The following is a 13,151-nucleotide window of genomic DNA, read 5'->3' as shown; positions in this document are numbered from 1 at the left end:
TGGCACCAATAATATCTCTGGGCAGAGTTGCAGTGAGGACCAAACTCAACAGCACATGTTACCAAAATAAGATATTACATTGATTCCTTACATTTAAAACAAGGCAACCTGTTTTCTGATTGCATATAGGGCTATAAAGAACATTAAAAACAACCTTTAAATAGAAAACTTCATATTTAGATTATCCAGGGGGTCTTTCTTCCAAGATCAGCCTAAGATTTTTTTTTTTAAGAAAATTGAAATCTTATGGTCTAAAATTTGAAGCAAGAAAATTCAAACTTTAGTACCATTTCCCTATTCTTACTTGTTGATGAGAAATCAGCATTACTGCCGGCCTTTCAGGCTTTGAAGGGATTTTTCAAGCTTTATCTTCATTTGATGGTTGAAAAAAAAGAGAAAAAGTCAACCACAGGCACGTTTTCTAAGCCCTTGTCCAGCCCTACCCATTAGAAAAGTGTGAGCTACTGTTCTATCAAAACTAATTAAACCTTAAATGTATAACCAACTCTCAATTACCAAGGTTAATGGGACTACACGCATATATAATTATATGCTACATTTCTACAGTGCTTTTAACTTCTTCAAAGCACGTTTCACTGTATTGCATATATAAAGCAGATGTTTTTTTTTTTTTTAAATCCACAAATAAGGCAAAAAAGAAATCTTGAAATCAATAATTTCAACTTTCTACCTTTCCAAAGCTATTAGAACTAGTGAAATTGTCTAACAGGGCTTTTTCATTGTCCTATTCTCTCCTTGACCCGTCTCAACTCAAGGTGAGAAATGACTGAAAGATCTGGAGGAATCTCTGGAGGAGAGGAAGCCAAGGACTTGGGCCATCCACAAACTAGATCATTAGCTCCAGGGTAATTAAGAATAATTGACTGTATGAGTGATTAGATCCAGGAAGTCCAGAAAGAGATGAAAAGGCATAGGAAATGATGTGTGAGTAACAGTATTTATGGGGCTCTTGTTATTGTCATTCACTCCACAAGCATTATTAAGCACCTACTGTATGCCAGGTGCTTTCAACAAAGAGGATGGATACAGCCATGAACAACCTGGGCAAGCCTGCTGTTGTCATGGAGATGACCTTCTTGAATGGTGAAGACAGACAATAAACAGGAACATAAATACACAAACAAGCTAACTTCAGGTAGCTCTAAGCACTGCATAAACACAGGAATGTGATATTGAGTGCCTTGGGGAGGGGATGCTATTTTAGAAAGGGTAGCCAGCGAAGGCCTCTCAGTATATGTTTGAGCTGCAACCTGCCATGAGGAGCCCACCCATTCTGCTAACCAGAATGATGGAATGACTGAACTCACCAAGTATGCCAGAGGGAGGGAGACCGGGCCCGCCCCAGGTCTGCGGGTATTCATTTTGTGTCCTTTTGTGGCTATTACTAAAACCTCTCCAGGACCCCTGATTTGTTGCCTCTACACTGGGGGTTGCTAATACCGATCACCTTGACAGGGGTGCTCTGAGGAATAATGGGTAAACAATTGTGAGGAGCTATATAAATGCTAAATAATGATCACGGTAATAACCTTTTATTAAAGTCAGCACCGTGATAGGCAGCTCACACTCGGATGCCTTGGCAAATGTGGAAATCGATACGGCTGCTCCCCGCGCACACCAACGCTATCCTTTAAAATAGAAAAAATAAATGAGCCGATGATTATGATATTCAAAGTGTTAGTGATCAAATAACTGTCTTGAGAGAAAGCTGGTGTGTGAAGTGTAAAATGGGAGTAGCAAGATAATGGCACATCACAGCCCAGAGCAGGTATGGGCTGACTGGTGAGTGCGACTGCCTGCTCGCTGCTGCGCGTGCTGCCTGCTGCAGGGCGCTGACGCTACCCTCATCAGGACTGGGCGCCGCCACCACCCGAAAGCCCTGGCAGACGGAAGGTGGCGTGAGAAAGAGCCGGATCAGCAGCGTCTCTGCCAGCAGCCCCATCTGGCCCTCTTGGCCTTGGCAAGCCTTCCCCGGGGGGGGGCGGGGGGGAGGACTGAGAAGCCAGCACCGAGGGGCCCTACCTTGGAAGGGCACCAAGGAAGTGAGGCGGGAGGAAAGAGGAGAACGAGCATGGCATTTTTCCCTTCTAGAATGAAATACCCCAGTTCTGGGAAAGACTTTGGTTGGCTTCGTACCCGATCCTCCCTCCACAGTCAGAAACATGAACCCATTCCCTAGCTGCGCTTCCTCCTTCTCCGCAAACCTCTCCCCGAAATTTAACATTAACATCACAAAAAATGAATTCTTCTTTGGGTGGGGCGTCCTACCATGTCTTTGATATAAATATGCATGTGCCTGAACGTTCTTTCCTGTCTCGCACCTCACGGGGGACAATCACAGTGTGTGTGACGCACACCCACGCGAGCCCAAGCACGTGCACACCTGCATACCCACCCCCCCACCCCTGAATCCTTTGTTAAGCCCTGGCTCAGCTCTTGTGGAGTGCCTGTGGGGTGTAGGCCACAGAGCAGAGAAGTTTACATTATTGTTTTTTTCCCTGAAAAGCAGGAAGAGAAGACAATTAAAAAAAAAACACTTATTTTAAGGCTGATGCTAAACACTTTGTTCTATATTGACTGAGCAAGTCACTTTCCCACCATGGGACAGGTAGAATCGAGATGACCTCGGGCGCGCTAAGAGCCCCAAGGGTATACTTCCTTAGAAATCAGAGAGGTGAAAAAGAATACGGCGAGGTAATCCTAGTCTTCAGGAAATTACGGTTTAAATTGGGTTGAGGAAGGGTTGAGAGCCTCCAAAAAATCGAACTGATTTTGACCAAATGGAGAAATGTTAAAATGTTAAGTGCGCTGGGGCATGGCATGATGGTATTACGTAAAGTATTTTGGGTGTGCATGCAACATGGAACATAGTAAGTGCTCAGTAAATTGTCTGCTGGTAAGTAAAGCATTTCTACCTACGAGTGTCTCAGGCTGCTCAAACCTGAACTCATTGATTGAAGTATATCATTTCTGCAAGTGTTATATTTCCCAAAATAGTGAAGGGATGTAGGGACAACTGTCCTCAAGAGATGTGGTCATCCTCGTGGTCAAATTAGTGTAGGCAAAGTTGGTTCATGGCTTTCAAATTTTGTTTGGTAGGTGTTTTTTTGTGTGTTTTTTTAAAATTAATTTATTGGGGGGGGAGGGACAGGAGGAGAGGGAGAAAGAGAATCTCAAACAGACTCTCGGCTGAGCATGCAGCTTGACACAGGGCTCCACAGGGAGCTCGAGGCAGGACTCAACACGGGGCTCCATCTCACAACTCTGAGATCATAACCTGAGTCGAAATCTAGAGTTGGACGGTTGACTGACTGAGCCACCCAAGTGCCCTGTTTGGTTAGTGTTTTTAATGTCTTATTGATAATGGTCTGTCACCAGGTGGGAGATAAAGTCATAAGAAAGGAAGGCACCAGCTCAGATCCTGCACTCTTTTTATTTATGTGTGAGAGAGAGAGAGCGCGCGTGCACACATGCGAGCTGGGGGAGGGGCAGAGGGAGAGAGAGATAAGCAGACTCCTAGGAGCGTAGAGCCCCACCCAAGTGGGGCTCAATCCCAGGACCCCAAGATCATGACCTGAGCTGAAAGCAAGAGTCAGACACTTAACCCACTGACTCACTCAGGCACCCCTGGAACGTGTGCTCTTAAATTAAGCTAACCTGTACTCAGAACAATCCGGTATGAAGCCCCAGGCAGTGGTTCCCAATTCTCGTCTTGGATCCTTTACTTCACTTTGCTTTTTGCTTACCCATTTTGGACTTGATGAGTAATTTTGGCTTTCTCACTTTTCACCTTTGGCACTCCTTCGAAAATGGGTTATGTTTATCTCCTGGCTCTTTCTACTTCTGGCTGCTCAGAAGTTTTGCCCCTATGCAGCCAAGTTTTAATCCCAGGATCATTTCCTGGCTTTGGCCTGTCTCAGTGGCATCCGTGCTCGTCTTGACTTCTCCAGACTGGGGACAGGCACAAGAGGAAGGATCAAACAAAAACCAAGCAAGGAAACAGGAAGAATATCTGGCTCAACTTAAACTGCAGGACACGGAGGGCTTGCTATTGTACAATCTCTCCCTCCTTATTCCTCTCCTTTTTATTTATTTATTTGTGAATTTTTATTTATTTATTTTTTTTAAGTAAACTCTATGCCCAGTGTGGGGCTTGAACTCATGACCTTGAGATCAGACAGTCGCAGGCTCCACCAACTAGGCCAGCCCAGGCACCCCTTCCTCTCCTTTTTTTATTCCCTCCTGTTTCTGACTCTTTCTATTTCAATTTTTACTGCATCTCCGCCTTCTAGCTGGCCAGTCTTCTTCTGGGATCCCTTTCTAAGACTTCACTGGGAATGAGAATGATATCCATTATGCAAAATACATTTGATAGCTGGGAGAATTTGCTGAAGCCCTAGTGTCTTTATAGCTCTTATCAAATGCCATTTAACCGTAGTTTTGGCAAACTGCTCTGGCTTTCCAGGGAGTCGGTTGATGCGTAAGTCGATAAATAGCTGTCAAAGGAGTGAGTGAGTACGCACTAGTTGTACGTATTATATCAGGTACTTTAAATAATACAAAGTATGAAACTTCATCCTTGGCTTAAGAAGGACATCTTCTCATGCCCATGCACAAAAAGGCTGCTTTGAAATATCAACAAGGGCCAGACCGGGTTCACTAGTTCTTCTGGAAAACAAGAAGTCATCTCTCAGCGCACAACCAGCTTCATCTGGGCAAAAGGGAATGTGAGCAAAGCACTGGTTACACAGTGACAGACATGTAGGAGCTAATGAGTTGTCGAAGCTGAACGTTTTACCATCCGTGGTTTTCTCCATAACATCTTCATAAACAGCAAAATGCATAAAACATGAATGAATAGCGTGAAGTGAGCACCCATAGAACGATAGGCAGTACAAGTTTGATATTGCCCCAGAAGCCTCCGCTCTCCTGTCTGATATAATAATCTTTTACTGACTTCTCTTTATAATTTTACCACCTCTAGAAGCTCCCCTAGAAAGTTTCATTTTACCCAGTTTAAAAATCAAAAGAAAAAAAAGAAAAACAACCACTGCCTGCATGTTCAACATCAGACATGAAAAAAGAAAACTAGTTTGTTTTTTGTTTTTTTTAATAAGCTATTTTGAGGTGTAGGGGCGCCTGGGTGGCTCAGTCGGTTAAGCGTCCGAATCAGTTTCAGCTGAGGTCATGATCCCAGCATGATGAGATTGAGCCCCGTGTTGGGCTCCACATTCTCTCCCCCTCTCCCTCTGCCTCGCCCTCCCAGCTCACACGCTCTCTCTCTCTCTCAAAACAAAAACAAAAACAAAAACTTACAAAGAAAGATATTTTGAAGTGTACAATTTCTATTAGTGATCAGGACATTTACTCCTTAGTGTACTTTTATGTTTACTGACTCGCATTTCAAAGGTATTCTTCCCAAAGCTGCCTTTGGTCTCATATACGTGCTTTCCTGGACTCAGTGGGACTTGGAAGGATACTGAGCTCCTCATAGAATGGATGTTGCTATCCCATGATCATCACTGTAATTATTCCTAATTTTTACTTTGCTTCCAAAGTCTCTTCCCTTGCCCCCTAAAGTCTGTACTTTCAAAATGGTATCTACATCTTTAATTGCACCTGATAATAAACTCTCACCACAAAATCTGTTTGATCGTGCACTATACCCATCATTATCTTCAAATATCCTATTTAAAAAAAAAAAAATCCCATTTACATCAGGTTCCCAAAGAGTTATAATATTTGCAGTGGTGTTGTTTTTTTTTTTTTTTTTAACTGTTTCTATAATTGCTGTTTGTAAATCTTGCAAATCGAAGTTGTACAAATGATTGGCTGCCAGTTGAATTACCTACCAAATTGGGGTGAAGTGGTCCTTTAAACTACTGTGTACCAAACCAATGTGCAGACAAAACTGAAAGGGAACTTGGGCAGCTGGGTCACCACAGAGAATCAGTCAGATGCTGTCGTGTTAACAGAGTACTTCAGATCCAGAATAATCCTGCTAATCACACTTCTTCCAAATTAATCAGCTAATGTCGTTTTCCATGAAGACGTGGTCTTCATGAGTCTCAGTGAGATAGGATTTGGGAAAGCAGAGAGCAGCAGGGAAAGCTCCCGGGATAGGGTCAGCTGGAGCAAAGGACAGAAGGCACGAATGAGAAGGTCGTGTGCGTGAGAAGCGATCTGGACCTCAAGTCCAATAAACAAGCTGACGACATTGCCACCGCTTTGTGAAGCACAATATTTTTGTTGTTTATTAATTGTTTTCTCTGATCCAGATTTCCTATTTTTTATGATGTGATAAATAGTGAAATCTGGTCTCATTTTTCTGTGTATTTGGGTACAGGGACTTGAGTGCTCTGGCTGAATGAATAGTTGCATAAGAAACAAGGTTGGTGAGGGAAGTTGGGTCAGATTATGAAAAATCCTTAAAATGCTTATTTTGGACTTTATCCATAGAAGTCATTTAGTGTTTTGTTTGTTTGTTTGTTAATTGGGAACACCATGAGGAAAACAGTGTTTTTGATGGTTTCTAAGGGGAAGAATACTCTAGGCAACAAGATTAGGTAAGATGACACAGCAAGAATTCGGGCATTAAAAATAAGGTTGGACAGGGCTGGTGATGGTGATGGATCAGAAAGGAAGGGGTGGGTGTAGCATTAGAAGGGGAGAATTTGGCTTCTTTTTCTTTGTCTTTTCAGCCACTTGGGCTTAATACTGTTCAGTCTTCCTGATTTATTTTCCTTACCATTTATATTTTCCTTTTTCTTTTGGTAATCTACTTTTTCTTTCTGATTTTTTCCCCTTTTCTTTCTTTTGCTTGCATTAAATTTTTTTTTTCTTTTACCTTCCTATACAGGATGATAACTGAGTCAGTCAGGCAGATATCAGATGGGAGATATGAATAGACATTAACCATAAGACTCACTAACTAATTAGAATATGTTGCTGCTTAAGAAATTTTTTTATACCTTTTATTTTTATTTTATTTTATTTTTTAAAGATTTTATTTATTTATTTTGACAGAGACAGCCAGCGAGAGAGGGAACACAAGCAGGGGGAGTGGGAGAGGAAGAAGCAGGCTTCTAGTGGAGGAGCCTGATGTGGGGCTCGATCCCAGAACGCTGGGATCACGCCCTGAGCCGAAGGCAGACGCTTAACGACTGCACCACCCAGGCGCCCCTATACCTTTTATTTTTAGTTAGAAAGAAGGAAAGAAAAAAGAAAAGAGATAAGAAAAAAGTAGAATGAAAAAAGGAGAGAGAAAAACTTGTGTTTATTTATTCATTCAAGAATGCTGTTTCCAAAGGAAGAGACAGAGCCAAAAAGATAGAAAAAATACAACAAAATGACTTATGCTATTGTAATTTTATTATACATTTCCCCTTCTAAGTCAGTTGGGTAAAGTAGAGATGCCAGGAGGCAGAAGACAAGGGTATGGCTGGCTCACCCGAGAGGATGCTCTGGGAATGACTTGTTGGGACTTCTGAATCTAGGTTGTAAGAAGCTTGGGTCTCTTGGAACATTTACTGGTGGTATGCTCCCTTTTGGAGCCGGGGCACTACTTTGAGAGAAGCCCAAGTCACCTGGAGACCCTCCAGTTGCCAGCCTCAAATAAGATGATAGCCAGCGTCCCTTGCCAGTCAAATGAGTGAACCATCTTGATGTCTGGCTCAGTTGAGCTACGGATGATTGCAGTCCCAGCTGACATCTGACTGCAATTCCTAGGAGACCCTAAGCAAGAACTTCCCAGTCAATCCCAGTCAATCCACAGAATGATAAGACACAGGAAGGAATAAATTACTGTTTTTAGCTACTACCCTTTGGTATGATTTGTTATATGGCAATAGATAATTCTTTCATCCTTATATGAGACATAAAGAATGCTTTATCAAGTGTTTGAAAGATTCATAATGCCACTCAGAATGCATGCATATATTTTTTGTTTTTTTTCTCCTAAAAATCACTTTATTACTCATTAGCTTTGAAATTGGAATCCAAATTGACCTTGATCAGAAATCTTAGGAAATATTTTAGCAAATATTTTATTTTTTATCATTTTAATTTGTTTTTAAGTAGGCTCCACACCCAGCATGCAGCCCAACGCGGGGCTTAAATTTAGAACTGTGAGATCAAGACCTGAGCTGAGATCAAAAGTCAGACGCTTAACTGACTGAGACACCTAGGCGCCCCAGCAAATATTTGAAACACCATCATATTTCGAGTACTGGCTCAGGATAAAGTGATACAGATGTGACAAAAATAATTCTCACGTATAATCAAAAGATGGAGTTTAAGTCCTAGCTCTGTCATTTATCACTGTGTGGTCAAGGGAAGTTATTTAATGTCTCTGATTCCTAGTTGCCAATGCTATACTGTATTTGAAAGTATTTAGTAATGCTGAGCACAACGTATTCAATAAATGTTCATTTCTTTCCATTTCTATGAAAGTCTTGTGCTCATAAGTGCAACCATGTCAAAACTTAACATGTTATTGTACTGCTTCCTAAAACTAAATATTTTTATTAGTTATCAAATATTACTCTTGATAAATATTTCATAAGCTTCCATAGTGTTGCCTTTACTAATGTGATCTACTTTACTTTTCCTGCAGGATAACTTGTTTAGTAGATCTGGGGGACTCATTCTGTTGCTAGATACTCACAAAAGTACTTTTGTGATTACCTTCTTTGTTTTTCAAGGACATGACCCCATTTCCTATCTTGAATGTGGTTCTCTACCCTAGTACAAATGTTAATAAGTTAAGTGCATACCAAATAAGAATTTTAATTCAGTTCATCATATGTTTATGTATTTAAATTTAAGAGTCAAATTGATATAATTGGTAACATTACCCATTTGCTTTGATTTGAGATGCCAAGTGATTGAAAAATTTTTTTAATTTGGAAGTGAATTACCTTGCTTATTTGAATTTATCATTTTTGCATAATTAGGATGAACTAATTTAATTTGTAGTTATCCTTTTAAATGACTTAAATGATGTCTGCTGAGATACTCAAGGCCACATCATGAGTGGAGTCATCCTGAGTATTACTCTGTCTCGTGGGTTGGGAAGGACAGTGGAACTTGTGAAGCCCGGGAATGAAGTTACAAGCTTGATCTTTTCTCTGTTCATATATATATATTTTTCTGCTTGGCTCCCCTGGCCTCACTCTGGGCTGCTTTATGTTTTCCGGAAGGACCACACATTGCGCTATGGTGATGGCCCTCCTTTTCCAATTCTTTTCTGATTCCATGTCATTTTCACTTGTTTAGCTCACATCTCAGCTCTTCCTTCAAAGGGAAGGCTGGTTACTCATTGGGTGGGTTATAGTAAGAATTCCCGACAGCGCTTTTTATGGGGACGGAGATTCTTCCAGCAAATGCTACTGTTTCATGACACGTTTTAATGAACCTTTAAAAAATTGGGACACCAGACTATGGTTAGTGTAGCTGGAACCTATAATTTGAGAACAGTGTTTGCCGTCTAGTTTCGCTCCCATTTAAAATGGCTGCCCATTACACTCATTAGTGGAATCCGCCATATTATGTTGCTTAACTTTTTCCATCTTCTTAGGGTTTTTAATTTTTTTCTTTCACAGAAAGCACTAGCCTAAATAAATCTTTTCCTCTTTTATGATGCTTTCATTTTGACCTTACTACTGCTGAAAATCAACCAAACTTCTTCATCATGGCAATCTCCACCCCGCCAATCGCTCTCAACCTTGTTAACCAGGTGTTCAAATATACACTCGAAAGGTAGTCAACAAAGGTGAACTATTTTTCCCCCCATATAGGACATTTTCAGGAAATACGAGCTTTGTCTTATTCTTTTCAAGGAGCTTCCAGACCAATTAATAAAACAAAGTAGATAACTTGTTACCAACATTAGGATCTCATTTGAAACTATTTTCTACAGTTCAAAATGTGACATGAGGCAGATCCCTACTTAAGAAGAAGGCTTTATTATTTAAGTTGTCTTGAAGACCCTGAGATTGTCTGTAAGAGTACTGCCGTAGGAGGATGTGAAGCACATTCTTGGCCACTCCGGTATTTAACTTAAGTGCAGAAAGTGAGATCATCTCCCAAAGCACAGGAATTGATTTTACCCTGAGCCCCTCCTTGATATTAAACTCTTATAATCACGGAATATAGAAAAGGAAGAAACTTGGTGTTCATTCTAACCGTCTCATTTTATAAACCAGGAAATTGAGACTCAGAGGTGCGAGTTCATTAAGCTCAGCCGGTTATTTCGTTGGCTTCTTGGACGAAGATAGTTTCAGAAAGGATGCAGAAAAGTAGAAGTATTCGAGAACTATTTAGGAACTGTAATATCAGCACTGACTGACTGATTGGTGGTGGGGGGGGGGATGCTGAGAGACTGAGTACCCACAGAGAGGGAAGCAGAGATGGTGCAGAGTCTTTTAGCTTTAGCACCCATGTAAATGGGAGGCATTCATTTGGAAGGAGGACATAAGAAAAATGTATCTGCAGAGAAAGATGACAGATCCAATCTGGGAGTTTTGGGTGCCTTTGCAAAACCCAAGACAATATATTACAATTGAATGTACACAGGAGGCAAACCATGAGACTCATGAGTTAGGAAAGTTTTGTAAAGTGTTTTCTGAGAGGACGTTAGCATCATCCATACCAACGTGAGGCCAAAGACAAAGATGGAAAGGCGTCCGTTAGGTTTAGCTGTAAGGCAGGTGACGGTTCAGTGGAGTGGGATGGCCAGAAGCCAGAGTGCGGTGGGCTGGGAAGTGAGTGGGAGGTGGGAAGTAGAAAAACAAATATGAGCAACTATGAAGAAGTTTAGGACCGTTGAGCGGGGGGAAGTAGGGCAGGCCCCGCAGGGGAAGACACAGAGGGAGGGTTTGTCTGACACGGGACAGAGTCGGACAGGTTTCAGTACTGGTGGTAGGAGGCCAGTTTTTCTACTGAAGTAATTTTTCTCTTCTCTGGCTCCTGCCTCTGTCTAAAGGTCTTTGTGGTTCCTGGAAATCTCAGAGCAGATCTTTTAGCATCAGAAAGATCTCTTGCTAATCCATTATCAACTCACTCTTAACAACCAGCTTTTGTTATCAACTCATAAGCCCGTATTCCCCTCTGACTACTTTCCAGATGTTCACACTCACATCAGATAAAAACATCTCTCACATTTGTTAATGGGGGTAAAGAGAGCAGAACTAATCTTCCCACATCTCAAATTGGCCTGTATGGGGAGTTCAAACTGAGAAATTAACATTTTAGAGCAATTTTTAAAGATCTGAAGAAACCATATTTTATGATTAATATTAATCACACAGTTACTGACTCTTTACATTTACTTCCCTACTTTTTATTGATTGCTACTGTATAGCAGGTCTTTGTGACGAAACACCTAAACCTGACCTGAATATCTTGATTTCTAAATATTTTATGCTTTGAAGAGAAATTTCTGGGGTTTATGGTGATTTTCTACATTTTTGGTACAATGTTCTCTGCTATGTCAAAACAGTGTTCTTTAAGGCACAGCTGAAACTCTTTTGACACCCTACATTCCAGATTCCCTTTCTGTTGCTGAAGTAGGTCCCTGCGTGCGTGTGTGTGTGTGTGTGTGTGTGTGTGTGTGTGTGATTCTCAGTAGGAAGAAGGGCCCTGCTTCTCACTGTGGAAGTTGAGGAGGCCAGATGGCTTCTCTGGACAAAACCGGCAGCTGAGGTGTAGACAACAGACACAGTCAGTCAATGGGCTGTCTCACCAGGGGTGTCATATCGAGGGAGTGGTATGAAACCCCAGGGACATTAAGAATCACTCTCGCTGACGGCAGCGGGTCCTGCAGCAGCAGTGTGCACAGCGCCAGCCCAACCAGACTTCTCCTGGGAGCCGGTCCTGGCTATGTCTGCAGCTGCCCCGTCCCTGGGTTCCCACCTCTGCTCGGAGCCTGCTTCCTGCTGATTCATTGAGCTCCCTGAGACCCGCCTCTGCTCGGTTAGCCAGAGGCAGTTTCTGTCATTTGCCATCAAGAACCCCTGACTGATTCAGAGGGTCACAGTGGAATAATAAAGCAACAAACCAAAACATTTATATTCAGCTAATGTTTGTGGACTGTGGGCATTGTGCTAAATGCTTTAAATAAATGATGTCACCAAATCCTCCAAATGACAGGGTGAGGCAGGCAGTGGGTCTATTCTTTCCAGTATCACCTTAAGGGCCTCCTCTTTTATGAGCCTTTTCTGAGCTCTTCTCCCTTTTGTAAGTAGACTTGATTCCTCCTTTCTGTCTCTCCATAAAGAGGAGAGAAGATGTAGGTATATGTACATGTGGTTTTGGTACAATGCAGACATATGCCTATACATTCTCTTCTCTATCACAAATATAAAGTATGTTGATAATATTTCAAAATATAACAATATACGATATATATTTTTTATTTCCTTACCACTTATTAAGCTCCTACTATGTGTAAGCACTATGCTGTGCTTAGCAGTTCACTCGCGTTATCGCATGCTGTTCCCACCCAAACTCTGAGTGAGATTTATTTATCCATTTTACAGAAGAGGAAATGGGAACAAGAAAGGTTAAAAAATTTTCAAGACGTTACCCTTTTCAGGAGTTGTAGAGTTGAGATTTGAACATACTCCATTTTGTTTGTTCTGCCTTCCAACCCCTCTGCTCTTAATACTCTATAAATTACCTTCACATTCTCATTGTGCTCATATGGGTGATGCTTCCCTCCTGTCCCGACTAAGACAGTGTCTGCGTTTTCCTTTTTTTTCCCGCTCAGTCTCCTGAGAGGGAAGGCGAATTCTCTGTTCCTTATGATGCTTCACCCATTCCTGTCCGTGACAGACACCATGAGTCAATGATTATACTCTGTCCCATGAGCCATTTCAAAGGTTTCTCTCCCCCTGTTCGACAGGAAGTCACTCCCACTTGGTTAGAAGCGAATCTTATTTGCTATTCCTGGCCTAGAACAATGCCTCTCCTATAAATAAATATGCTTAGCAAATTATTGTTAGATACTCCTTTTTTCTTTATCTCGCAGGTGAAGAAATCATAATTAGAGAATTAAATAATAACCCATTCACCTTGGGGCTATTCGTGTCCACCTTGTTGGGGTTTTGTGAGGATTAATTGGATTAATA

General features: G+C 41.6%; 1 protein-coding gene across 1 annotated transcript in view; it reads left to right on the top strand.

Annotated features, from left to right (window-relative positions):
• The first annotated feature begins 6,525 nt into the window (after nt 1-6,525).
• The window catches only part of LOC103676362 (spermatogenesis-associated protein 31D1-like), a 45,423-nt gene continuing 38,797 nt past the window's right edge, over nt 6,526-13,151 (top strand). The window contains exon 1 of the mRNA XM_008705524.2: nt 6,526-6,587. Within this exon, the coding sequence (XP_008703746.2) occupies nt 6,526-6,587 (62 nt within the window). The remainder of the gene's footprint in view (nt 6,588-13,151) is intronic.

Source organism: Ursus maritimus, unplaced genomic scaffold, assembly GCF_017311325.1.
Source record: "Ursus maritimus isolate PB19 unplaced genomic scaffold, ASM1731132v1 scaffold_34, whole genome shotgun sequence".
NCBI classification, from domain to species: domain Eukaryota; kingdom Metazoa; phylum Chordata; class Mammalia; order Carnivora; family Ursidae; genus Ursus; species Ursus maritimus.
This window is presented reverse-complemented; position numbering and strand designations above follow the sequence as displayed.